Source organism: Anopheles funestus, chromosome 3RL, assembly GCF_943734845.2.
Source record: "Anopheles funestus chromosome 3RL, idAnoFuneDA-416_04, whole genome shotgun sequence".
NCBI classification, from domain to species: Eukaryota; Metazoa; Arthropoda; class Insecta; order Diptera; family Culicidae; genus Anopheles; species Anopheles funestus.
The window spans coordinates 5941095-5969055 of record NC_064599.1 but is presented as its reverse complement, the minus strand read 5'-3'; the positions used below and the strand labels follow the sequence as shown (position 1 = coordinate 5969055).

Genomic DNA, 27961 nt, shown 5'->3' with positions numbered 1-27961 from the left:
GCGACCCCGGGCGCAGAAAGGGCGAAAGCATAAAAAGAAATAAAACAAGCATAGTTCGAGCATATTGAGAGCATAGGAAATTTCCACTCACCACAACGATACTGGGCACCAACACAGACAGTGAAAAATGGTTGTCATGTTTCGGTCATGTTTTGGGTGGGGAGATCCAAGCATTTTCATTGCATGTTGCAGCGAACGCAGGCAGTAACCCGGGTGGATACATGCGAGCTTCTGCCTTTCTGCAATTTCAGCGATCGATCCGTGTCGGTGTGTCAGTAAGATTGGGTCTGTGTCTGTATGGGGAGTCCCCAAACGTACTGCACATGTGTGGTTGGAATGCGTTCCTTTCCTTCCATCCTTACCCGCCTATCTGGCAACTTCCTTCAAGAAAAGATGGCAAAGGAGAACCTTCCGTTTTTGGCGGGTGTTTGATCGGTGTTCCTTTTACCGATAAAGCGACCTAATGTCTTTTAATCTGACTTCATTTTTTTCCCCTTAAACAATTTAAAACACGAGCGCGAGAGTAATTAAAACAGCGTACCCAGTGTGTGCGAGAGATAAAAAGATCTTTTTTTGGGACTTAGATCCTAAAACGTTTTGGGGACATCACGTTTAACGCAAGCGTAGCATCAAGATTTCTCGATACAACCGACCGCATCTCGTACGGCGAACGAGCTGGGGACTTTGCAGATCTCACTGCCGATCGCTTTGGTTCCGTTCGCTCAGTATGCGCACGCCACCGGTTTGGCTGTGAACAGTTCCCGCGTATCAAGGTGTTGGTGAAACACTCGGTGGGACTCATATCGGACGTCTATATAATCGAGACAGAAATGCTATATAAGCTGGTCAAAGAGTCGGACGGCTTTTCAAACCTTATCGTCTATATAGCGCGCGCGAATCTCGCGGTTTTCAAATGTAACAAGCAGCATTGTCTGCACAGGTGAACGCAACCATTTTTTGTTGTTTTGTTTGGTGCCTGGTTTGTTTTGAGGTCTCAACTCAGCACACCGCACATTAGCGAATCGTGAATTACATCAGCTGTTGATTCGTGGCCCTCATAAACTACGAGAAAAAGACGAAGTTTCTGGAGCAACATTTGGTGCGGCTTATCAATAATTCAAACCGAGAAGCAGAAGTTTGAACCTTGACATAAGCGGAAAAGAATCAATTCCAGTGTTGGTTAGAACGTGTGACCCGAGTGGTGTATAGTACAGAAACTCCTTCTGCAAACTGCAGCAGAAGTGCCTCAGCTGGCACGTACAAGTGAAAGTGAATCGCAAACTTTGCCGCATGATTTGACGTGAAAAAAAACGGATCGTACGGTGATTGAAGTGCCAGAGCGAAGATATATTCACCAAAAAGGAGGTGGTAGTGCAGTGAACGCCTTCGAAGTGGTAGTGGATCGAAGATCTGAGAAGATTCGGTTTCACTAAAGCCAAGAAACTTACCGTCCGAAAATGAGTACCGGTGGTGGTGGTGGAGGCGGAGGCGGTGGCAGTGGATCCGGCCCCATGGGTCGAATCGTCGACAAGATCAAGCGTACGATGACCAACGAAGGAGGAGTAAGTTTGCCAGTTTATCTAATAGTTGGTGATCGAGATTTTTTTTTTTGATCGCGAATTCAATTTGAATGAAACAAAATAGAACTTGACCACCGTTGTCGCATCGATGATCGTCGGCAATCGGCCAACCAGAAAGATCAGTGAATTCTTCGAAGGTCTTGCACGGGTCATAGGTTACCATGGTGGACGATTTACGTCCATTGCGACACTGCTAGTCGCTGAGCAGGTCGTTCACGTTTCCTTGTTGGCCGGTTACACTTTTCTAACGATCAGAATTTGGTGATCGGGCAAAGGTGGTTGTTCTACAGTGCTTGTCTATGTGTTTGTGTAGGAAAATGTTTATGCCACGAGCGCGAAAATTTGCCCGCTTAACCGTGGGTGGACGAACAACAAACATCGGAGTGATCGCAAATTTTGACATTTTTTGCTGCTGTCGCTGATTTGAAAGCGGCCATGGCAGAGCACACCTTTCCCTTTTTTTTTTTGGTTTTTTGTTTGGTCCTCTTCTAATCTTCCGCCTTCCACCTTTTGCTTGCGCTGATCGTGCGGAAGAAGATACAAATCGAACGAATTTAGACCGGGCGACAAATTCCGCGCTACCGTGCGGTGGTCAATGTCACGAAAAAGGTCAAACATGTCGCCCAAACGGTGTTGTATGTCATTGTGGGGAGGTGTGTGATACTAAGGGTGATTCTGGGACGGGGATGTGTTTTTAAGCGAACAAAGTGACAGTCGCACACGCGAATTTCAAGATGAAGTACAAATTTATGCTCTTCGCATCACATAATGGCCGGAACATTTGATGAATGTTTTGTTTACTCAACGATTGGATCTTTTAATCCAATTGATGAAAATTTAAACGAAAAGGATGATAAAATGAACATTTTACATTTGTTTACTGTACGTAACATACCTAAGCAGGACCACATATTGTATTTACAATCAAGATAGCTTCACCATAAGGTCAATATGTTGACTGGAGGTTACATAGCATTGCACGAAAGGTAAATACAATCTAATTATTAATTGCAAGCGAAATGCAAGGCAATATTTCCGCTTCTTTATTCCCAGTGCCGTAAGTGATACGATAAATTATCTCCTGTGGAATGATCGTGCACCGACGAACTGCTACACGCGACAGTTTGCTCACGGAAGTTTAGTAGCGGTGGCAGAATTGTTCCATGCTAGACTTTATTGTGCACTTCACAGATTGGGACCTGCTTCGAAGGGTATCATTTTTTTTTGCCCTGAAATTGTTTTCAAACCACCGCCACCTTTATGTCACGTTGCGTGCGTATGAGTGGCTGGTACTAATGCCAAACTGTTGCACTGCTGGTGCATCGACGATAATTGCATCCATCCACAATCGGGCGCGCATGCCGACCCGATGCTTGTGGTTGTTTTGTCGTTTCTATTGTTTGCCTTTGCAATTCTGAGAAATTGATTAAAAATAAGCTGGCAATGTCCTTCCGGATATCATTTTGCCTTTGAGATACATTTTGTCCATTTCGTGCGCAATTCGGATAGGATACAGTTGGCCAATTTACATGCTTAAGGTGAAGATGATTCTTTTAATTAGTTGTAAAAAATCTTCCTTTTAATGAATAAAGCAAAAAAAAGCAAACAATTTAATGGTTCAAAATGAACAAAACAAACATCACACGCTGATCGCAGTACGAGGTTGAAAGCTGCTCAGAATAGCGAATTTATAAGACGCACGAACTGTTGATTTGTTGGTGATAGACACCTTTTTTTTCAGTGACGATCGTCTCGTGTCTTTTGAGGATGCTAATTGCTGACGTACATTGGTACACAAGATGGCCCAGCACGAACACAGTCGACAATTGATAAATTGGTGAGAAGGAGACTGCTTGTTTTGATGTATTTTTGTAAATAAACGGCAATCATCTAGCATAAAAAAGGTATCACCTTCTTGGGGATACGATCACTCTTGAGGTGGCAGAAAAAAAACAAAATCATGTTTGCCTTCACGTATTACGTTTGATAGGTTAAAAATGTATAAATATTTCATTTTGAATAGGATCACAATGTCGAGAAATTGGAATTGTTTGTAGCGCTGTCGCACGATCACATTGGGATTTCAACGACAACTTTTCAATAGGTTTTTTTCGTAACCTAAATCTCTATAGCGCACATGGAGCTATTTATATTTGACCGTATTTATCTGAAGAAAATCAACTTTCCGACAGATTTCACAGACCGCGCATGAATGAAGAACGCTGCCTAGGTTGATCTTCTGCAAGATCTTCACCGTAACGTAGGATCATACGGAAATATATCGTACCAACATTAATGAAGTAGAGCTGTGCTCGTAACCACGGGAACGAACTGCGTCACGATACGAAAGCCAAAACAGAGAAAAACGAACGAGCTGACGTAGATGAATGTTTGTAGGTTGAACCGGGGTATACGCCAACCTAAGTGGCATTTTGCATGTCAATACAATTTTACACTGGCGCACAAGCAAAAATTGCAACAAGGTATGCTCACCTAACCTTTCTTATCAACAAATTGTACCGGGAAAACCGACACGCGTTGAATCGATTAAAGAAAATGTAAATAAACGGTTGCACCGGTCACTACAAACGTTGAATCTCTCTCGGGCGGAAGGTGGCCGATAAGTGCCTCTGGAATGTTCGCGCCCCTTCGCGGATCTGCACTGCAGTTCCATACTATTCGCTAGCAGAGTAAAGCAGAAATGTTAAGATAAATGAGAGCGCCTTTACAATAGCATCTCTGAACCAGATAGAGAAGAGAGAAATGCAAGAAAAATGGATATATTCAACCAAAGCAATAAAACATTACCGGAGAGATGAAATTTGGAGCATGAAGATAGTTTGAAAGGTAAACAGAAAATTTTACAAAAAGCGAACTTCAACTAAGTGTGAGTTGGTAATAATTTGTGAAGGTTTTCGTGCTATCTGACGGCTTCTGCTGGGTGTTCAACTACTACGATACATTCAATAAATGCAACACAGACTGCAAATGTGCAGCAATTGTCGTCATTTACATACCGGCGCCACGAAACACGTGCACCAGTATGCTTGTGCCGTTTACGATACACACGACCATTTAAAATGATAAACACCACTTAAGGTTCCACTGACACAATGTTTGCGTAGCACTAGTTATGTCCAGTTTGCTAATCTGGTTGAATAATCTTTTTTATATCACGGTTGAATTCGTTTATTGCATCGTGTATCTCGTGTAATACGAATTTACATGCTGGAATATTCATTGCTGTCAGTTGATGTAAGTAATGTGGCGCCATCTATGAATGAGATGAAATACTTCATTCAGCGGAAATGTTTCAGACGAAACATTTCATGTATCGTTTAATTTTGAATCCATTTTTGGACCAAACTGTTCCATTAGTTTTTGGAAGAGCTACAAGAAATACGCATCGAAACCAAAATGAATCAAAGAGGACAAATATTGCACGTATCAAAGAACAAACATATTCAGTGCACTTATTTGTTTTCTGATTTCGTAGCATGACCAAACCAAATTCGGCCACCAAAGCCAATCGAAAACATGGCGCAGTAATGTAGCAGGTGAATTGATGGACGGTGGTAAAGGCTGCTATATTCGAATTGTCTGAGTGATAATGGTGTGTAATAATTTAACTAATAAGGTACAAATCGGTTTTGCAATATTTCCCAGGATGAGATCCGTGACCCGCTGCAGTACGGCTATCAGCGTGTTAATACGGCTGAAGGCTCACTATCGACATCCACGACAGCAACCAGCTTGGACACGATCGTGCTCGATACCAACGCGGAAGACCTGGCCAGTGTGCCAGCGCGCGGTCTTGCAGCACATCAACCGCAAAGAACTTTCAGCCCAATACTCGAGACGGACGATACGAATCCGTTTCTGGAGGCAGGTGAAAAAACCAAATCCAAATCTTCGCTCAAGAGTTCGCGTGTATCGTTCGACCAGGAAGAGGACCGGTTCGATGAGGATGAAAACAGTTTCCGTAAGCAGCGGGAACACTTTCAGAAGCACAAAAGCCACAGTACATCGGAGCATAAGACACAGTTAATCAAGGTAAGAACCATTGTTAGACGAGTGTGTCCAATTTGTCCAACTGATAAGATGTTTATGTCTGTTTTAGGAACTGCGACACCTGCTAGCGACCGATAACAGAAGACAGTTCCAAGGCAAGAAGCATGTATCGCTCGATGTGAAAAGTGCGAAGGTGCTCGAGCAGCTCCTTAAGGCTTCCTCGTCGTCGGACGACTTCGAGGGGCAAAGGAAAGAGTTCCAGGAGCGCAAACACAAGAGTCTCGATGCGCGACACATTTCGTTCAAGTTCGACAAGGAACCGTCCCCGTCCAGCAGCGAGGAAGACTTTGAACCCTCCACCAGTCTGCTGAGCATTGATGCCGACATTACCAAGCCCGTCATCATTGACCTGAAGGTATGCGAAAAAGTCACTGCAGCGCGCACAAAGATCATCACGAATGAGTTCCGAACGATGACGCATCTTGCATCTTCATTTCCGTAGGATCTAGATTCGAGCGACGAGGAGGACTACATCAGCTCACGCAAACATTTCCAACAGTCCAAGTCAATGAGTACCGATTCACGGAAAAGCATTCGCTTTCTCGAGATGGAAATGGGTACGAAGGAGGAAAACATGCGCACCGCTGTACCGTTCGTGCGACAGATCACCGAGGAAGGCAAACCAAAGCTAGAGGTGTATCGGCCAACCACAAATCCCATCTATATCTGGACACAGGTAGGTGTCATCTTTTAGGACAAATTATAAAATATGGCATGGCGACGAAACTCAATTATTGGTGGAGGGTATATTACTTCGGAATTGACTATTAACAATGTGTATCATATTGATCATGTTTGGATGCACGCGTGTGGAAGCCAACAATCTTCTAGTATGATGTGCTACACTCAACTGACCCAGACGGAATGCAAATTGTGCTGCCTTTTGAACGTTTGTTTATACCGATAAGGTGTACCGCCGATCGACAGTGACGAAGATGAGCTGGCAGCTTGCTATAGTAGACAGCCTAGAGTTACAGTTGAATGAATACTGTGTATCTGGCAAATAGTAATTAGAAATTGTACACTAACGTCTGGGAACCTGGTCAATATCTGGTCAAAATATTTGGATATGAATTTAAAACTAGCTTTGCAAACAAGAGATCTACCACTTTAGTAAATGGAATGATGTTGACTGCTTTAACATATATGAATGTATATGATGATCGTATTGGGTCTATTAGACTGCGGGCTTTGGCAGATTTTTTATATGATTATATAAAAAGCTTATTTGTAAAAGAGACTCTTAAAATCGAAGTAATGCTTGTTATAAGGCACAGGAAGGACTTGACAGTGGCCCTAGAGGTCATGGGCAACGTACAGGTCTGGGAGGTTTCAAACGTGGCCTGAGAAGATTCATGTAGTTTCTTTGCATACTACCATAGCGCCAACATTTGCGTCACTGATAATGATGCTTTCTTCGTATTCGTCGCGAATTCTCCTACTTTCCGCGCGTGCAACGACCTTAAAGCGGTCGTGTAGCAAGAAAAAAAAAACGCTACTACCAAAGATCGACGAGAATCCCTGTCCGACTGTAATAAGACAGAATGGAAGCAGCTGTTGTCTACGTGATCTTATCATCTGGCCACCACTCTCCGGGAGTGAGCTCTCGTTTCTCGAGCGGGAAAAGCATCGGACTGCTTGTTGTTATTGTCGGATCGTTTGGACGGCGTCAATAGCGTGCGAACGGGATAATTGCGGTTCTACTATCGATTCGTCCTCGTCTTCGGCCGGACGTACGCTAGAAGCTTTGCATGCATACTGATGAACGGTGTCAGTAATACTGAATTTATTGAAAACACACTAAAGCCTAAAATAAATAGGAATATTTTTCAACGATGTTTCAATCGAACAAATACTATTCCTGGGACAGTAAACCCAGATCAAGGCCATCGAAAACGACCTCTGATGGAAATCGTACCTTGTTTTATCCACCTCACAGAAAATGATGGACATATATTCATCACATCTTTTACGTTCTTGTGATAGAGGAGGGGTGTTCTTCCATAACCATATCGTGAGGCATACCATTTTCTGCCCAAACCCTGCTTGCGTAAATTGTTCGACAGCTAATTAATCAAAACTATTCATAGCCATTGCTGCCGTGCCCCGGCGGTATGCATCAAGGTGTGCAATACAAATGCATCAATGCAACGCGCACTGCAGTGCGGGCATAGTAATCTCATCGCGTAATGTTTTAGTTTCTTTTTTCTTCTAATTCTATAATGACTTATCGATAACCGAATACGATTCGCATTGCTGCCACACTCCTCAAAAGAAACGGAGAGATACATACATCGCTTGTCTAACGGCGTACACGTGACGGCCGCGAATGCCATTTCGATCGATCGATTCCCGTTTTGAATCGGCACATACGGATCTTTGATACACTCCGTTCCAGGTTTGTTCCACGTGCTGGTCAGTATGTATTGTAAACCGTCCTTGTGAGCTAGAAACAGTTGAGGAACGCACCTGACTAAAACAGGACTCGTTGAGAATTGGAGGTCATATTTTCTTCGACACTTTTAACTTCCCTTTATCTTCTTCCGCTTGCTGGAGCGGTATGAAAGTTGGGAGCGTCCCGATGTGCCATGATGGGTATTTGAACCATTGTGCACAGACTGAGTGTGCCTGATCGTAGTAGCCTTTGGCTACGCTTCGATTTGCAGCGTACAGTAGTCTTTATTTATTGTTATGGGTTTTAGGGGGTTAGCCGGACCTTCTCCACGGAAAGGGTAGCAGCGAGCGTATCACACAGAACTACAACTACACTCAACTCTCTAAAAGGAATTTCCCTTCCTGGAAAACCATCTCCCGGACGGAGACACCGTCGCTTGCTATCATCGGCTAGAATTGTACCGTCCGACAGTCTGGTATAAAAAGCTGCTACCGATCGGTGCCATGGTTTAGTCGATGGTGAAGCGCGTGAGATAGTGTGGAAAATCCGTTCTTTCTTTCCCCGTGTCACAAGCTCTGACAGTGCGCGTGGGTGAGTGCACGGCGGATAGACAGCAACACCGGAAAGGTGACCCCCACGGTTAGAGCCTCTATTATCTTAAGGAAGCTGCGAACAAAATTCTGATCTCCATGCGTGTGTGTGTTGCGTGTGATTGCATTGGTGCAAGGATTCACGATATTGCAAGGAAGTCGTGCTGGTGGTGAGCGTGTAAAGTGCAATTTTATGGATTTTAATGATCAAAAGCATTCGATCTAGTGAGCGATGAAACTATCAGATTTCTAGCGCATGATGCGCTCTCTATCGGTGGGAGACGAAACCGAAACTAATTCAAATCCCATTACCCAACGATCACGTTTTGCCCTTTATCAACCTAGTTCGATCGTACGTGGTCAGGGAAGAAGATCAGGGGTTTTGTTGCTGGAAGTAGTATGTTTACTGAACAGTTTAGCAGAAAAAAACAAGCTTAAATAGTTTTCACGCGCCAGTGTAAAAGCAAAAACAAAATGATGCATTAACTGTAGAAGAACATCACTGGCAAATAGTTCCACAAATTTTCAAGTCACTTATGCAAAGCTGAAAAATTATAAATTTTTTAAATATGCTCTACATCCTTCATGTACTTACGTACATGCTCGGTTAGTAGCGTTCGACGATGTTCAGCGATTTAGGTCGCATTTGAAACGGTGTCAAGATTGACCTTTTCTTCATTGATAACGCGGTCGGTTGCGTGCTGTGTTGCTCTTTGGATTAAGTGGTGGCCCAAATATGATTTTTGAACATGTCTGTCGTCACGGATGATGCTTGTTATTAATAGCCACATTTAGCTACGTCGATGGCCGGAAATAATCATACCAGGCGTGAACTCGAGGTCCGAATTAAAGACCTGCACTTGAAATTTGTTTCGTCTGTGGTGGTTGTACTTGATCAATCTATTAACCACTGGCGGTGGCTTAAAATATCCACATGGAATCTGCTCTCAGCAGGACTCAAATATGCTAATGAATGGAACAATTTCAATTAAACGAAATTCATTGCCAGGTTTTTCTCACCCCCCTCCAAAATGCCCGAAACGATGGGAAGCCTTGCATCGTGTCTCAAACAATCACTTTTTGCTTGCCAGCTGTTCCTGCACGGTACGGTGTGTCCGAGTGGTTTCAATGTCAATGACAGTACATATTTGTGATTTTTCAAATCGTTAAACGGCCCGGAAAACTTCGCATCATCCAGCCTTATCCCAGATCCAGTCGATAACAAAATTAGAGCAAACGCTCGATGACCGCGTACGGTCAGCAACTTCACACTGCTGCGCCTGTCTTCTTGCCCAGCAGCACAGATGGACTACGGATAATTATATCGTATTATCCGGGAAATGGGGATGAAACAGAAAAAAAATAGTAAACGGTTTGATAGTCCATGGAGACATAACACTTGCTCCTTTACGAATGCGCCCACTTTGCATCAGTGTACGTGGGGCTGACTGTGTGTGATTATTCCACGCTTCCGGATATCCTTTCCGTTTTGTCGTGGATGTGCTGTACTGGAAGCGGTCAGTCGCGTCTATTCGTTACAGCTGTGCGATTGTCGATTTTCGAAATGGATTGATTTGTACACTAACCGAAAAGTGTCCTGACTGCGTTAATTTGCTACAAGAAAAGAGGGTGTTATTCTTCAAACGAATTATAAGCAATCCGCTTCTTGAGGTTTATCCTTCAGCATATTTTGGTAAATTAAACCAATTTATGTGTTTGTGTGCTTAGTTTGCGCCCTGATTTGCATTAGTGCGACCGCGTGTGTGTGTATCCGTGCATGTGCCCACCATTGTCCAATGTTGGAAAAGCAAGTACTGTGTGGCAAGCTGGTGATGGAAAATTTTGCGACGACAGACAGGAAAACTGCGGCTGTATCCGACCGGACGGTGGCGGCGACAGTTGCACTCGTTGTACCGGGCGAACCGGGGGACGACGGTCACAGGCTGCCGATTGCAACGGTCGGAATGGTGTGTGTTTGTCTACCGGTTGGTTTTTACTATTATTTAAAAGCGTAAAAAAGGGTCCTTACGTTGCGTCTTTATCTTATAACAAGATGATCTACAAGTCGAAAAACATTCCAAAATGATTAATCTTACACTGTTGAAGAGTGAATTGAATTTGTCAAAAAAAGTTAACTTGAGTCAGCTCTGGACAATCATTTCCTGGACTCCACACAATCAGCTGAGCTCGGATGGGACTTTGGTGTCCCGCAGTCGGTTTGTGGCGAGTAGACAAAAACAAAATGGAGATACTTCCCCGAGTATATCACTAATTTCTGAAGAAGAATGCAACACGAAGCGTGGGTCAACCACGAATCGGGGCCAAAACGCTGAAAGGAAGTAGTGTCCGGCAGCCCGGGCCTGTGTGTTATTTTTTTGCAAAAGGGAACGGGGAATGACGTTGATAACGTGGAACATTGATTTATACTACATCCCATCGTCCGTGTGGTTGTGTGACCACGAATCAAACCCTTGTGGGTGGGTGGATTTCGCCGCGACATCCTTCCCCACCACCCAATTGGGGGAAAACGGTTTCGGTTAAGTATGTTTTTTTGATGAAAAAAGAAGACAGAAAAAAACAACAAATCCATGCCGATTGCGGCTTCCTCGTCTGGAGTGACCGGAACATTATCACTATCAGCACCAGCAGCAGCAACAGCGTGTCATGAGTCCCGATTTGGTTGGGGCAAAGTAGCGTTGCAGTAACAATCAGAGGCCACGCAGCCACACAAACACACCAGCAGCAGCAAATGATGGCAGGATGCTGCGATTGCTACAGATTACGCGTACTTACGTTGCGTATTCACACACGCGGGACCATCCTCGTCCGTTTCACACATTCGGTTTGGCCGGTTAGAGCCGTGCAGCTCTTTCGCGCGCTCACACACGGACGTCAGAGAGTTTCGCTTAGCCTCCAATGTACCACGGGGTTTTCGTGTTTCAATAACCGTGTTTTCCTTTCCCATTCTTTAGTTCTTCCATTTTCTATGTTTTGGTTTTCCATTTGTTGAGGTAAAGGATCTGGAGCAATTTTTTTGCCTGATCAGTGATCGCGACCTCTTTAGAGTGTAACGAAGAATTGCGTTTTTTGAAGAATTGCGTGCTGCTGAACTTACACCGACGAACGAAACATTCGAGTGTCTACAAAATCCGGGAAAAGCAAGAGCGTTACTAAAACTCCAGCCAAGTGTGATCGTGAAGTTACTGCAGGGTGTACAGACGGCTGCAAAATGGTGAAGATTTTGATGCGTGCCGACACCCATGTGTCGTTCACGGTACCCGCGGAGGAACCGGTCGCCAAGTGCACCTTATCGCAGGTTTAAAACAATCTACTATTTACCTTTTTTTTAGTGAATGTCTTTAAACAAAAAAAAACCATCACTCTCCAGATCATATTGGTGTTCACCTAACATCGCCAGTATCAATGACCTAATACGCAAACATAACCTTAGTAACAGTCGCCATGCCAACTAAAGGATCATATTCATCTCATCAGAGCACATATCAAAACGCACCGTTAACCACATTTTCTGGAATATTAAAGGTACTTGCTGCCCTTTCGGTGTCACTCGGATCTATGGTGGTTGGATTTTCGTCCGCCTACACCTCACCTGCGCTGGTATCGATGAAAGATCGCAACATTACCTCATTCGAAGTAACGGAACAATCGGTAAGTACAATTCGATAATCTTAGTCTGTGGTGCAAATGTAAGTGCATAGAAAATCACACAAAAAAGCTCGATCGTCATGACACGTGCGGCTCGCATCATGTTTAATCAAATGCCGGCGCTCTAATCAGTCACGGCATCATCAGGTTGGTTAGGAAATAATCCGATAATGTACGGCTTGCTGTTGCCCTTTATACATTAAAATGGTCAACAACGGATGGGGGGGGAAAACGTCCCACATACGACTCACTCATTAGACATTGGAAGACTCGAGCAGGAACAAAAACAATCAATAAATAATGTGTTGATTATTATGCCTTTCTGGGCCTGGAACCGATAGTCTCAAGGAATAGTGCACGCGTTAATTCGTTTTCCTGTTTTGTTTTTAAATTAGCTATTCAGTGGCGCCTTTAGAGACACACTTCATAAATATAGTAATAGGAAATAGTTCTGCTGCTACACAACAAGTACACAAAACCTAACCAACCCATATCAATCGGAGAGATATTTTTATACATCCCCAACTGTACCGCATATCCTTGCGCCACTCGCCATTCGAATTTGCTTGCTTTTGCACGAAAGCAAACAAACACTTCTTCTCCTTTCTTTGTACATACAAGAGAAAGAGAGACAGAGAGGGAAATATAAAAAATTGGAAGAAACATTCGGCACAATGCTGGAATTTGCCACTATGCAATCACGTCATTTGATGCCAGTTCAAGGTTAAACCGATTCGTCAACCGTACTAACTGTATTTCCATTTTCCCCATTCCAGGGCTCTTGGGTCGGTGGTATTATGCCTCTTGCCGGTCTGGCCGGTGGTATTCTCGGTGGACCGATGATTGAGTATCTTGGACGCAAGAACACCATCCTGGCGACGGCAACACCCTTCATCATATCCTGGCTACTGATCGGGTGTGCCACCCATGTAGCAATGGTACTCGTCGGTAAGTTTCTTATTCCAGCGCTTTCGTTACTATTTTTAACCCTAAAAAACACGCACTAAATCTTGCTCCACATCCGCTACAGGTCGTGCACTGTCCGGTTTGTGCGTGGGTATTGCTTCACTCTCTTTGCCGGTCTATCTCGGTGAAACGGTTCAACCGGAGGTGCGCGGTACACTCGGTTTGCTTCCGACCGCGTTCGGTAACATTGGCATCCTGCTCTGTTTCGTCGCCGGCAAGTACCTGGACTGGTCCGGTTTGGCGTTTCTCGGTGCGACCCTACCGGTTCCATTCCTCATACTGATGTTCCTTATCCCGGAGACGCCACGCTGGTATGTGTCGCGCAACCGGGAAGAACGTGCCCGTAAAGCCCTGCAGTGGCTGCGCGGCCGGAAAGCGGATGTCGAGCCAGAGCTGAAGGGTATCTCGAAGTCGCACCAGGAAGCGGAACGACACGCGTCCAAGAGCGCCATGCTGGATCTGTTGAAAAAGTCCAACCTGAAGCCGCTGCTGATCTCGCTCGGTTTGATGTTCTTCCAGCAGCTGTCCGGTATTAATGCGGTCATCTTCTACACGGTGCAGATCTTCCAGAGCGCGGGTTCGACGATCGACGAGAAGCTGTGCACGATCATTGTCGGTGTGGTGAACTTCATAGCGACGTTCATCGCGACGGTACTGATCGATCGGCTCGGCCGTAAGATACTGCTGTACATCTCAGACGTGGCAATGATCATCACGCTCATGACGCTGGGTACGTTCTTCTACATGAAAAACAATGGCGAAGATGTGTCCAACATTGGTTGGTTGCCGTTGGCTGCGTTCGTTGTGTTTGTCGTCGGTTTCTCGCTCGGATTCGGTCCAATCCCGTGGCTGATGATGGGTGAGATTCTCCCGGGCAAGATTCGCGGTTCGGCCGCTTCCGTTGCGACCGCATTCAACTGGAGCTGCACGTTCGTGGTGACGAAAACGTTTGCCGACATTACCGGTAAGACAGCCATAGCTGGATTAGTAAAGTTTGGATGTTAATATGCGCGTTTCGTTTCATCTTCACTTTCCAGCTTCCATCGGTAATCATGGTGCGTTCTGGATGTTCGGTTCGATCTGTGTCATCGGTCTTTTCTTTGTCATCGTGTACGTGCCGGAAACGCAAGGAAAATCCCTTGAGGACATCGAGCGCAAGATGATGGGTCGCGTGCGGCGTATGAGCTCCGTCGCCAACATTAAGCCACTGTCGTTCAACATGTAAATGGACACACCTGTGCGTGTTGGGAATGCGCTTAGTTTACTGGTACTCGATCGCGCATGCCATAAGCGAAACACAGCTGATGCTGGTTGCGCGTGAACCGGTGTTTGTGTAATGTTTGCACACCAGACACATAGGAGGGAAAGCAGCATACAAGTACTAGAATGTGATATGATCCAATAGATTTGGTTTTTGCCATCCGTGGCAGATTTTACTCGATTTCGTTTGTAGGTTTTAGAAGCATCCACAATCTTCTTTTTCGTTACACAAAAAAAAACAAAACGTTCCTCCCTGATTTCGGTTTCTCCTAGTATATGTGTGGAGCTTCATATTTAAACCAAAAAAAAAAGGAATACGCAGATTTGAAGGACACTAACTAGTAGCATGATATGTTCCAATCAAATTGGATACGTTTATATAGATGCTTACAGTGGGGATGCTATTATAAATCGTGTAATGGATAATCCATTAAAGTGCGATAAATGCAGGAAACGAACCTCTCAATCGGGCATTCAATGATCAAGTATAGTGGCCGGCACAGCTGGATAAAATTGCCAGCAGGGATGCAAAACGTTTTAAAACGCAGAAATAGTGGTAGTAGTAGTAGTACCTCATATGTAATGCATGTTCCACCTGCATTGGCGGTGCTTCTAAAGTAATTTTATAACATTGATGATAAGTTTAACGATCACAATACACAATCTGCACATCCACGCTTGGCAGAAAACACACTTTAGTCTAGATTAGAGAGCTGTGACACTTTGTTTCTTGCTTGCATGTCCTCTTCGAGCGGGCAGCGAAACATTTACTCACAGAGGAACGACAGGGTTTTTGTTTTTAGTTGTTTTAGATACATTTATGGTTTAGTTTTGAAGAATATTTCCTTCTTTTCTGAGGTAGTGAATGTAACGATAGTAGATGAACGTCTAACGACGTATATATATAATTAGGAAGTACTTCATATCCCGGTGTGAACCGAACTGAACCTTCCCGAAAAACGAATGTATATAGTATACCGAGACAACATAACTGGTAATGAAATGAAAATTGTAAAACACAAAGCCACAACCATTTTATGCAGCAGGATACATTATATAGCATGACACAACAATTGGACCAGAAAAACACGGGTTTATGCCGCGAATTGGTTCACTCTAGTGGAACTGAACGAAAATGGGAGATAAATTGTACGAATCTCATTATTGGAATGGTTTTCTTCGAGAATGTTACATTACAGCGGATGGACCTGTCCATTCTACCGTTCTTCATTGTATTTTTTGTGGTTAAAATTATACTGACACTGAGGTTCCTTTTACGAGAGCAGGGATGTTAATAATATTTATTGAAAATGCATCAACAATCCGATTAGTTTATATTTTAGTGTTTTGTTTCCCTGAGATTAGCTACGCATCGTGTATAGAATTCCGATATGAACAAAAAGGAAACAAACAATTTTATGAAAACGGATTGAATCACAACAATCTTTAGGTGACTTTTTTGGTGTACGATCACCAACAGATATGGCTCGGTTTTGAAACCGGAGTTGAAGAGGATGTCGCAGAAAAGATAATTGTTTTTTTCAGTTTTTTTTATAAGATGCATATTAGAGATAATACACCGCATATTTTTGTAACCGAACTGAACAAAGAAAAATAATAAAATAGTTATCAAAGTAGATAATATTTCCAGTGGCTAATTGGGCGTTTTTATACTTAAGATTGCTTATAATTTTTACTTTATAATATTATAGTTGTTCGGCTTTGAACAATTGCTTCCCCCGATCTTGAAGGTTGAAGTAAAGACAAATCAAAATTATAAAAAAACGACCATTAAAGTAGTTTAGAAGTCCAAAACTTGAGAGTAAGGTCATAGAAAATATGGGCGAAAATTTAAGCAAGAAAAACAAGAGTAAATGGTTAACTATTTGGGTTACCATTCTCAAGCACATTCAATGTGAGCATCGCGCAATATGATGTGAATCACATTTCAAACGTATCGCCAAAGTAAGTTAATATAAGCTTTGATCCAAATTGCCCTACAATGACCAATGCATTTTGAAACGTCAGACAGCATCCATGGCTTGACGCCTGGCAATCGCCACAGCGGCAATACTACTATATATTTGTGACGAAAATGTTCGATTCCAGAACGAATCATTAGCAGTGGATGTTATATATACACCATTGAGCTCTTTCTACATGGTCACTAGAAGTTTCTACATCGGACAGCAAACCCGTGTATGTGTACGTCTGATGGCTCTATACAAAATATCATTCTTTTCACTGAAATTTCCACATGTCTCATTAGATAGGACAATTTGCGAATTGAATTCATAAAACTAATGGCAATGGAATACATTTTCATAGCAAACCGGTTAGATAGAAAGCAGTTTGATTCACTCACCCATAACCTGCACACGGCAAATAGCACACGTATCGCACTCAACGTCCCAACTCCACATCGCGACGGCGTTCCATTTTTTTAGCGTGAACATTTTATCCGGTTTCACATCATCGAACTTATCACACGAGTTTTCGTTTTCGTCCGCCATTATATTGTTTCCGCGCAGCGTAACTGAAACACGGTCCGTTCTTTACGATAGTTTGCAAATTGTGTTGTTGTGATTCTGTACGTCGCCGATGTAAACAATGAACTGTCAGTAGATCGAAAACGAAAGCAGCGTCTACACACTGCTCGAATACGAAAAGGGAAGTTTTTCGAGCTTAAGCTTTATTTTTATTTTACGTAAAATATTCCAATTTTGCCTGCGCGGAAGAATGATTCATTTTTTGTATAAATTTAAGGAAAGGCAATAAAAGAAACATCAAGCAAATTAAAAATATCACTTTAGAGAACACTAGCATGTTACTAGTGAAGAGAAGAGAAGAGTGTTACTACTTGCTTCGACGATACCCTGTTGCTCTTCTACGCAACTGTTTCTGTTTACTGTTTCTTTACTGTTCTTTTTCGATTTTCTTCCAATATGAACTCTTTTCTTTCGTTTCATTGATCAAACATTCTTATCGATAAAGATTTAAATACACAAACGCACCTTGCATGTTCAATGTTCTAAATTCAAATTATATTTAAACGCTCTTTTCGTCTTCATCAAGAAAATATAACAGTACAGTTAAAAAAGAGAACTTATACGCTTAACGTAATTTGCATCTGTTACGGGTTTTGTGTTTCTTTTAACCCAACCTCAATACCTTCCGCTTGTTCCGGTTTACATGTTTTTTTATCTTTTCTTTTTCTGTCTGTATGTTTTAAATCAATTGGATTCTTTCTCGCTGCGTTTTTTTTTGTTACTACCTCTTCTTCATTATCAGAGCACTGTCATTCTCTCTTACCCAACTAAACTAAATTCAGATCAATTAATTAATAATACTTAACCTTAGTTTGTAACTAAAAAAAGAACAGAAATCACATACGACCACTGTGGCACAGTATCTTATTGTGCTGTCCTTGAGGGGAAAAGGAGTACAATGGAATGCGGGACAACGCGACAAAATGGGTGACGAAATAGAAAAATGGCTCTACTGGTCGTACATGGACGTTCCTACTAAATGGCAAATTCTCATCGAAGAAGGTTTTGGAATGGCAATACGAAGGACGGTTTTCAGTTGGTAGCTTAACAAAAGTAAAAAGGTCTCTTAACGCTTATCGCTAAGTGTGTGTGTGTGTGTGTTACTAAAAGCAAGATGATTTCTAATGTGTCTAAAAAAGTGCGAAATTAAAAAGAAACGGAGAATGCAAAAATAGATAAATGTTAAAATAAAGAATGTGCACGTGTTAGCAGGTGCGATGTGTTGGTTGGTAGTATGCAGTAGTAGTACTACGCCATTGCTTTCCACCAGCGTGACACGTAACACGTGTGGCGCTTTAGTTAATTTACTGCTAATCGCAAGCGCAATTTGAAATCTGCTTACAGTTCTATTACATTCTTGCGTGTGTGATTTTATTAAGGGAAAGGTTTAAGGTTCATGCTATCAGCTGTGCGTGTGAGTAAATGCACGCACAAAAATGAAAGGCAACGATAAGGAAAGAAAAACTGTTTTCTACGTGCTAGTAGTTACGCGCTACTTAATCGATACGGCTTAGCGAAACAAATGGAAAAAGAACTATATCAATGTAAAATTAATATTGCATTTTAACGGAAGCCTACACGTGTGATGCACCTTCCTTTCTGTGTACTACTAAGGGTTATACAATAAGTGTATAGTGACTTATCTCCTATAGCGGCGACTACTCTTTCCCTCTGTAGTGCCACTAGTCGCTATTCCTATGAACTGCTTTAGTCGCATTTTGTGCTATTTTACGTTGGATGCTCTTATCGATTCTCACTCACATATCTGGGATTGTGATTTTATATCGTATCGGCCATATAAGGCTTTCCATTTTAGTTTGTTTTGTAATACCTATTATTTATCCGATCCTTTCGATCGCCAAATCATATCAATACTATTCTTTCTATTCGCTTCTCTCAGCAACTCAACCTGTCACTATGTTTCCTTACATTGTTTGGCCACCCTGGGAGAATACCACAGCGTGTAATTACGATTAGCGAAAATAAAATGCTACCTAGCAAATGAAATAGAAACACACACAAATACATCTATAACAAAATAAAATGCAAACCTTGCTCCGCTACGTTATGGCAACTCGATCGATTAGGCAAATATAAAACGAATGCACATCCGTTTTTTTTGTTTTCCAATGCGTCTCCACCGGATTGTTCCACGTCCCTATCATGCTTGTTTACTCATCATGCTGTGTTTGTGTTATTTTTCTATTAAACACAAACACACACATCATTTCTGTTATCCGATCTCCACTCATCCCCAACTGGTGTTTCTGAAAACAATTGGAGAAAAGTGAAAATGGGCCGCAGAGTACGTTGTTTGCAACAGTACGATTTTAGATTGATTTTTCTTTTCCCCTTTAAATATCACATGTTTTGCGTGTTCATACAGTTCCTTTCAGGAGAATATGCCGTTGTTTTCAAAAATATTCGAACAATTAAGGGGTACGAGACAATTATTAAAAAAAAACATGCACAAAGCTTAACCCTTTACACCGCATTTCGGGCGCGAAGGAATGTGCTGGCTTCCGTCTTTAACATTGAATTTACGGCACTTGTACATTCTTTTTTGTGAAGATCGTGCGCCTCAGGTACTTAACAATTAGATAATAAGAGAAATTTAACGCACTTCAAAACCGATTCGTCGATCATTTATCATTATAACGATACGCTTCTATGCGATACGATTGCTTACGAGTTAGAAATCCTATCCATCCGGTCGATTACAACTGTTCTTACTTCCTATTTGTATTCCCACAGTATGGCAGTTCGCATAAAAGACGCAAAGAAAACAAAACAATAGTTCAATTCGCCGGTTGTGTTGGGTCTGCCTGCCTGTTTGTGGAAAATGCAAAATTCAAAATGACAATGATCATGCTACAGAACAAAAAAAAAAATACTGTCATGGACGGGTATTGGTGTGAAGGTGTGAGCGTAAGAAAATTCCTAACCCTAACCAGAGAATGAAACAGAGGGAACAACACATAAATGCGAACCGAGCATCCGCAAGTTGTCCGTGTTCGCCATAACCACTAAGCTGTCTATTCGTTAATATTGCATGCTCTCGCTGCGGTATTACCGCCAATCCCATATGTGGGTTGAAAATTTTACAGTTAAACAATATCGTTACGTCAATGTCTACGTGCTACATTGTATGCATTTAAATCATCTTCATTCGATTCGATGTCACAATACGATTGAAAATTATTATCCTTTCCCTTCCGGTGTTTCTCTTCATCTTCTATCATATGGCATGGGAAAGGTCTGATGCGGTAAAACTGTTTTCATTTGAGCAATATTTACCGTTTGACCGCACCACTATTGTTAGAACTTCCCCAAATCTGTGTGAGGTCGTCCTCCAAACCACATTTCATTATTTTTGTTGATGTTGTTGTTATTATCCTTTTGAGATCTTAGTATTCACATGGCCTGTACGAGAGTTGTGGGAGAGAAGATTGGCTATTTCTAGTTCCATTTAAATGCAACATCTATCATACAATCCTGCACGGAATGCACCCATCCATCATACATTTTATCATAAAAAAAGTTTCACTTCAAAAAGACAAATAAAAACGTAGCAAAATAACAAAACAATCGGTTCGATAATGGAAGGGGAAATCTCTAGCAACGTTCAAACAGTTGAACCGACTAACCGAAGCTAACAAAAACCATTCCGGTACATTTTGACTGAATTAAGTAGTACGCTAGTTCGAAATAAATAATAATGTCACGTGCAACATTAATTCGCTTACTTAAACACTACGCTACGCACGAACGCAAAGCGCTGTAGGGTTTAGCTGTCTTTTCCGCTTTTTTTTTCTTTTTAACTACTCTGTTCGGTGCTCTGACTCCACAAAGGATTGCCCAGTATGCTATGTACAATGTTGTATTTCACTTTCTACGTGTCTACTGTTGTGCCAACAGGTAGAGCTTTGTGTCCTTATCGTGCCTACTTCGGTCTCATTGTCTAAGGCACATCTTGTCTGCATTTTCCACGTACGTCTTCGTACTTCTATGAATTGAAAGCATTCTTAGCATAATCTCATTTAAAAAACGATAAAAAATAATACTCTACTTTGAAAAACACTTACTAATTACCAATGTACTTTTACTCGCGTTACGATTATTCATTTTCAATATTCTCTTTAATTAAAATAATATAAAAAAACAGACCAAATGTCATTGGACGAATGGGTCGCTTACATAAACCATAATCTTGCTATGGCGAAAACTTAACGAACTGTCTAGGGTCTCTTGTTGACCTACGCCTTCCCCTCGGATACGTCCCGTTTTCCCACGAAAGGAAAAAAAACAGCATAACCTAGCGTCATATCCTGTTCTGGTGTAGGCCTGCATATGATGAGCTGTTTGGCACGTTGGCAATGCAGCATCCGTACTGCGTCGATGGCAAGATGTGTGCATTTCTCCTTTTTCTTCATATGTTTGCACTAACACTCCATACTCGAGAGAGCGGGAGGGCATAATGGCGCACAATAGTATGGCACTGCGGACGCCAGGACGGTGGAGAACCGAACGGGGAGTGCAAGATTTCTAGTGCGTTGGCAGCTCCGTTAACGTGATGTCGTACAGGTCCTCCTCGTACCGTTGGACTTCCAGGATGAAGATGTCCTCGTTGCAGTAGTGTCTGATCATGTCGTCATCAATTCTCGCCGTAATTCTACAAAGCAAACAATGAACAAGTAATGATCAGTCATTTTAGAACGATAAGTTGGGTTTTTTTTACTTGGAAAAAGTTTCATAAAGTATCTTGTCTACTCGTGCACTAACACTGAAGTAAGAATGAATAGAATACTAAAATGAGATAATACTTTAATAATACAGAACAATGTTTGAAGCTTTAGAGCATGGGCCTCCAAACTTTTTAGATGGCTGGCCGCTTTGGGTGGAATAGACACAGCTTAGGGCCAATCTCGGGATCTCTCGGGAGGGCCTAGCGGGCCGTAGTTTGGAGACCCCTGCTTTAGAGTATCGATTAAACATAAGATTCTTCAATAAAAATCATCAACATAAATAGTATCGGACGCTATACTGATTATCTAAGTGTGTATACTGTGTGAAAAGAGCTAGTTAATAATAGCAGTGGAGGTTAGTAAAGATTAGGTGTGTTTTTATAGAATTAGTGATTGCTTTATTTAGCAGATTATTAGTTCAGTAAAACACATTTACTATTAAAGTTTGTTAACATTTCAAGCTGGTTCGCTCAGTTAGGTGTAATAGAATGCAAGCATCCGTATTTCAATAGTAAAACATACAACAAAAAATATGCTCAAACTAACACTAGTTGATCAATTCGAACTTTTGACGCGTTACAAGGTATGATAAATAGAATTAAAAAAAAAACAAATAAAAGAACTCTAAACTACATTTTAACATACAAAAATTATAGCAAAAAAGACATAATAGGTGTAAAATAAAGCACAACAAAACAATAAATCTAATCAATCAACAAGAGTATCGTAACAAAAGAGAATAGTAAAAAACAGAAGAAGATATAGGTGAAAGATAGCAAAATCGGAAGGAAACTCAAAACTTACCCTTTCTTATTTTTGCGATAAATAGTGTTAATTCTCGACGAGGAAATTTTGAATTTATTTTCAATCTGCAATGCAAAAGGAGAAGAAGATAGAAAGTGTTTTGTGTGAAAAAACAAACAAACAACAAGACAACCGGCAAACGGGAGTAACATATTTTGCACACAAACGAAAGCTTATGTGCCAACGTTTTCATTTCAAAGACAAAACGCAAAACGTGCGTCCATCTTTGCGTAATTATGCGCTAGTTTCAGTTTGCTTGGGAGGAATAAAACCATCTAACAAATTTGTGCCAATAAACAATATACTTCCTGTCGATCGCAATCGAGTACTATGGGGGGAGAAGTTGTTTGAATTGAGATTTTAATATGCAATGCGTTTATAGTTGAGAACGCCGTCTTATTGAGTCGTAAAAAAATATCTGCTTTTTTAACTAGCTTTTAGAAACTGATTGCTTTACTCCATATTGGAACAAGAAAATGTGAGATTGCATGCATAAACTGGGAGCATTTAACCAAAACTCTACAAAGGAGACAAAAGCTAACGTTTTGTGATCTTGTATCCGATATCAGTTAGTTGCTTCCTTTGTAGATTTTGTCTTGGAATTGTGAGTCATAAGGTTTTGGGTGCTCAGCTGACGCAAATTGTGATTTTGTTAGCACATAGCAAAGGGAACACACCCGTTCATAACCGCTACAAGATGGTAATGTACTGTTCCTTATTCAGCGGTTATAAACTCATTATAATTATTGCTTATATTTTAACACCTTATATCCGTTGGCATTGAGTTGCTTCAGGCGGTTAGTGAGGTTTGCTTTTGGGTTGTGGTAGGACTGTGTCTTCTAGCTGTTCTAAAGCCTAGGGACGATCTTTCCGATCGGAGTTCAAGATCGTGCGCCAGCTTACTGTGCAGGGAGGGGATAAGCGTGGGAAGAGAGCAAAATTGATGCAAAAAAAAGAAACATAACGATATAGTAAACAACATTTAACTTGTGCAATGTGCATCGGACGGCTATTGCCTGGTAGCGAACCCTGGTGGTTAGAGCGAAAAACACTGCCACACACGCACACCTGTTTAGTGTTGCAGCAGCTAGTCCACGATAAGGCCATAATTCGTTAAAAGGTGCTGAGATTAATCCCGTTATCGACATACACATACAAAAAAAACACACACACACAAGTATTGGTTATTGGCGCAAATGTGTAGGGGGTTTGTGTACCTGTTTTATCCTTCCGATTGGTAAGAAAAAAGGGTCTTTTTCCTTACATAATGACAGCTGTCAGAGGAGATGGCGGTAGATATACTAAGACAGTTCATAAGTCTGTGTTTCTTGCTACTCCACTTCAATGACAGCTGTCATCGTTGGATCAAATCGTATGATCCTATAATTTTGAGTTGGTTGGTGTAGTTATACAGGCATATAGAAGAAGAAAAAACATCGACAAAACACGAATAACCATTCGAGTAAAATCTGTTTCAAAATAAATTTTTGATTAAGTGTCAGACAATTTTTTATTGCGGTGTACAAATTTTATAATATAAACGATCGTGTTTAGCTATTGGTGTTTTGTTTTATCTTGTTTTTTGGTTCTAGTGCCATAATAATACATTCTTTAGTTTTCGTTTCAGCAAATGGAGAAAAACAAATCAAGCAACTTACCGCATTTAGCAACCCGACCGTACTAGGCGGGACGACGTGAAGGGGCGTATAGACGTCCTCATTGTCCTGGCGCACGTACAACATAACCCGTTCACTGAGCGGGGGCGTCATTCGCTGACGTTTGATCTGTGGCGTAAAGTCGACCATCGAGTTTGCCACTAGCGAACCGTCCATAATGATGCTCGGATCTTTTTTGTCACTGTAATGTTTGGAAATGTAAAAAAAAAACAAAACGAAATATTAGCAATAATCCATTAAGGATGGACATCCGAGTACGGGTCGTGCCAAAAAGTGACGCGACAACGGGATGCCACTTTTCGGAAATACAACGGAAAACTGGAAGTTCTAGCCGACTTTTTCGCTCTACTCACGTCGGTACGTCCGGTGGGAAGTGATTGTGGAACTTCAGCGTTGGTGTGGCCGGTTTGTTGGCGTGCAGCAGGAAGGGCGACTTCACGTTGTCCGACGTGCCGGAGAGAGAGTCGGCATCGTGACCGTAGAACTGCATATCCATGGATGTTAGCTGCAACAAAGGAAGGATTTATTTATTTAGTTATTATTTACAAGTGAAATGCAATGTTCGTTGGTGGTGTAAGATTGAAAATATTAACTTCCTGCTTACCTTATCGATATCCTCCGAGGGTGAGAAGAGGACTGGAGGTTTTAACAGATCGCTCATACCGTAGAACTCCGACCGATCGACAACCGGGTGATACAGTTCGTCCAACTTTTTCCGTCCGGTTGCAGTCATCTTGCGCTTCGCTGCTCGTCGTTCCTCATCGCGTGTCTTCCGTTCGGCACCCTGTAGGACGAAAGGAAAGAAAGATCGGTTAAATAATTGTGATAAGAAAACAAATTATACCATTAGAAACACTGCCAATTATAGAATTATGATCCCTTGTTGAAGAGAAGATTTTAAAACATTTGAGCAACAAATTAAATCGATGATCTCATTCTCCTAAACATGATCTCATCTCTGTAACAGCATATTACGCTAAGCAAATTAAATCCGGAGACAGTAGCACATTTTCGCTGTGTTTGACACTAAAATTTCTAAACGTTTCGAATGAAACATTACGGGAAATTTACTAAACCGGTCATATACAAGGCACTGGCACATTGGCCGATCTAACTGTAATCATTCGGAATGGAGTTAAGATGATGATGCGTTTAGAAGGAATTTCCATACGATCGTATCGTTCTGTTGAGGAAAAAGGTTACATTACGAGTGTTATAGGATAAGAAGGGGAGGAGGGAAGGGAGCTACAAGCAAGTGTCGTCCGGTGGTGGAAGATTTCGCAAATGCACACCGCAATAATGGTGGTGGTGCAACACAGGCGAACGCTTAACGCTCACCCAAACGTACACATGAGGCGGAATGTAGATATTTTTCATTTTTATAGCACAGATTATACGAGGCTTATCTTCATTAAAAATGGCTAAAATATTGTTGCATCTATTGCACCGAGTACGCGCTAGGTAACACACAGGGGACTGGGGATGGTTTGCGTCGCACTGGCATGGGATGGGGATTAGTTGCGCTGCATCCCCAAACGGTCATCATCGGTGTGGTTACTAAGGGCTAAGGAAGGTATGTGTCATACACTCGCAGGTGTGGGAATAGTGCGCCAGACGCACTAGAGATCGGGTGGGAGAGACACACTGCAAAATGCAATGTAATTTCCAGCGCTGTCAGCGGTGGTAATGGGTTTTCAAATGATTTTATTAATTCACTCCATTCGTCGCTAGGGGATGCGATGCGATGCGTTCACTACTGCCGTGGTGTTTCAGTATTTGAGGTTAACAGGGTGGTTCCCAACACGATGTACACGTGTTCGAACCACGACAAATTGCGCCAGGCCTATTGGAACTGTCGTTAGTTTGACAAATAAAAAAAAAGTCATTCCGTTAGGAAATATTTCGGACTGCAAGGATCGTATAACAGCAGAGTTTTGCATCGCACCTAAAACGGGGTCACCGTCCGACAATGTTGATACGTCTCGCGCCGCTAGGATACCGGAAACGTTCCACTGGGTACCACCCTTCTTGGTCGTACGGCATTAATCATTGAACGATCATGCGATCAGGGACGATCCTTGGTGCGAACGCCGCTACCACACGCGGTGTTGTGCGTTTTGTGTGGTGATCGCGCGCTACATTGTCTTTAACAGCGTGCAGTGGGACCTCGCAGCGAAAGCGGCCCACAGTGTGGACGAGAATGAGACAGGCAAGTGCAGTCCGGTTGTTATCTTAACTGCAATGGGCGCGTTGGAGTGTGTGTGTGTGTGTGATGCACTTTCGCCTTCGGAAGGTGTAATTTTAGCAACACAGCCTCCGCACAGTTTGCCACCCTACATTCATCCCTTCCCTCCACCCCACCCGCGATGTGAAGTGCTCCTTTGTGGCCACGCAATAAGAACTACGATCGCTACGATCGGACGGAAGCGTATCGCTTGATCACCGCTGTTCGTTCCTACGCCACATCAAGCCGTGCATAATTTATGATTATATTAATATCTACTCTCGCGGCGTGCGTGCGGAACACGGCCCGAACAAATTGATCCTTCACTTTGCTTTTTCCCACCAACATCTCTTCCCTTTGTTCCGCGCTCGGACATGCCATGGCTGTGTGTGTGTGTGGAGAACCTGAGGGAAGACCTCGCCCCGGGATGACCACCTGTTGCAGGAGCGACAGGATAAAGAGCCCATGGTTGGCTGGAGATTAGTTCACTAAATATCCATCCAACGCTAGCGGTAGGCATTCGTTGCGTTATCCCCCAGGGCAGCACCAGCACAACTCACATGCGAGCTTTAAAATCAAAGAGCGTAGTCACCTGCATATGACCGTGAGAGGTATTAATTACGGTGCCGTTTGCCCGGGATGGCTGTGTGCGCACAAAAACAACGCATCGCAGCGTTCGTTTGCCGTATTTTGACAGTTCCGTTAGTGAAGCGACAGCTTCACGCTAGCCAACACCAGAGGGCGCATCATCGGAGAATCCCCTGGATAGGGAAGAGATCCTCGGACGAAACGCAATAATTCCAACAAATTTTGTCCCAATGTAGGCAAAGTTGGTGTCGGCACATGACGGGAAAGCGCTGTGCAATTGCAGCACTTCATGCAGCGGAAACGATTTGCAATGATTGATGCTTGCGTACTGCGAATGATTGACACAATAAAATGCGCACTTATTCACCGCACTCAGGGTAAGCCTGCGGGAAGAATTTCCGGCTTAATCCGGCGCACATGTACGCGCAAAGGAAGGAACTGTTGCCCGTTATAAACATCATATGCCATCCAGTGCGATTGCGAGATCCGCGTGATCACGTTCCTCGGTAGTATCCAAGAGGATCATCTCATCGTCTATCCTCGAGCGCCGAACATCTCGCGCCAAAAGCTCCAATGCAACTACACGCTGCAGTGGAGCAGAACTGTGAAATGTGTTTTTATGATTATGATGATCATTACATTATGGAACATCTTTGTAAGCCAGGCGTGTGTGCGCTCGCCTTGTCTGCACCACGGCGTCTGAATAATGCAATGTACGGGTGTAAGCCTTATTTTAAACCCATTTTCCAGCAACAGCAGCAGAAGCGACTAATGAAAACGGGGTTAAAAATGGACTTATAAAATTTTACTAGCCAGCCAGGTACCGGCGTGACGTGAATGTTCGCAA

General features: G+C 42.5%; 3 protein-coding genes across 7 annotated transcripts in view; 1 reads left to right on the top strand and 2 right to left on the bottom strand.

The window, feature by feature from the left end:
- The window catches only part of LOC125769172 (RING-box protein 2), a 32893-nt gene extending 15763 nt beyond the window's left edge, over nucleotides 1–17130 (bottom strand). Inside the window, exon 1 of the mRNA XM_049437719.1 lies at nucleotides 16894–17130. Within this exon, the coding sequence (XP_049293676.1) occupies nucleotides 16894–17041 (148 nt within the window). The 5' untranslated portion in view covers nucleotides 17042–17130. The remainder of the gene's footprint in view (nucleotides 1–16893) is intronic.
- Nucleotides 850–16170, top strand: LOC125769161 (facilitated trehalose transporter Tret1). 4 transcript variants are annotated; one of them, XM_049437696.1, is made up of 8 exons: nucleotides 850–1562; nucleotides 5247–5633; nucleotides 5701–6006; nucleotides 6094–6327; nucleotides 12180–12305; nucleotides 13079–13250; nucleotides 13333–14232; nucleotides 14306–16170. In XM_049437696.1, the coding sequence occupies exons 1-8, from the start codon at nucleotides 1458–1460 to the stop codon at nucleotides 14491–14493; spliced, it is 2418 nt and encodes an 805-aa protein (XP_049293653.1). In that variant the 5' UTR covers nucleotides 850–1457; the 3' UTR covers nucleotides 14494–16170. The 4 variants fall into 4 exon arrangements, with proteins under 4 accessions (XP_049293653.1, XP_049293655.1, XP_049293654.1 ...); XM_049437698.1 differs by lacking the exons at nucleotides 850–1562; nucleotides 5247–5633; nucleotides 5701–6006; nucleotides 6094–6327 and adding exons at nucleotides 8207–8673; nucleotides 11609–11952; XM_049437697.1 differs by lacking the exons at nucleotides 850–1562; nucleotides 5247–5633; nucleotides 5701–6006; nucleotides 6094–6327 and adding exons at nucleotides 8207–8685; nucleotides 11609–11952.
- A 420-nt stretch (nucleotides 17131–17550) lies between the features above and the next one.
- The window catches only part of LOC125769160 (protein grainyhead-like), a 174152-nt gene continuing 163741 nt past the window's right edge, over nucleotides 17551–27961 (bottom strand). The window contains exons 14-18 of one of the 2 annotated variants that reach the window (XM_049437694.1): nucleotides 24907–25086; nucleotides 24656–24807; nucleotides 24285–24483; nucleotides 22627–22691; nucleotides 17551–21749 (exon numbers count right to left, since the gene is read on the bottom strand). In XM_049437694.1, coding sequence (XP_049293651.1) covers nucleotides 21623–21749; nucleotides 22627–22691; nucleotides 24285–24483; nucleotides 24656–24807; nucleotides 24907–25086 — 723 coding nt within the window. In that variant the 3' untranslated portion in view covers nucleotides 17551–21622. The remainder of the gene's footprint in view (nucleotides 21750–22626; nucleotides 22692–24284; nucleotides 24484–24655; nucleotides 24808–24906; nucleotides 25087–27961) is intronic. The other variant, XM_049437695.1, reaches the window with a different exon arrangement.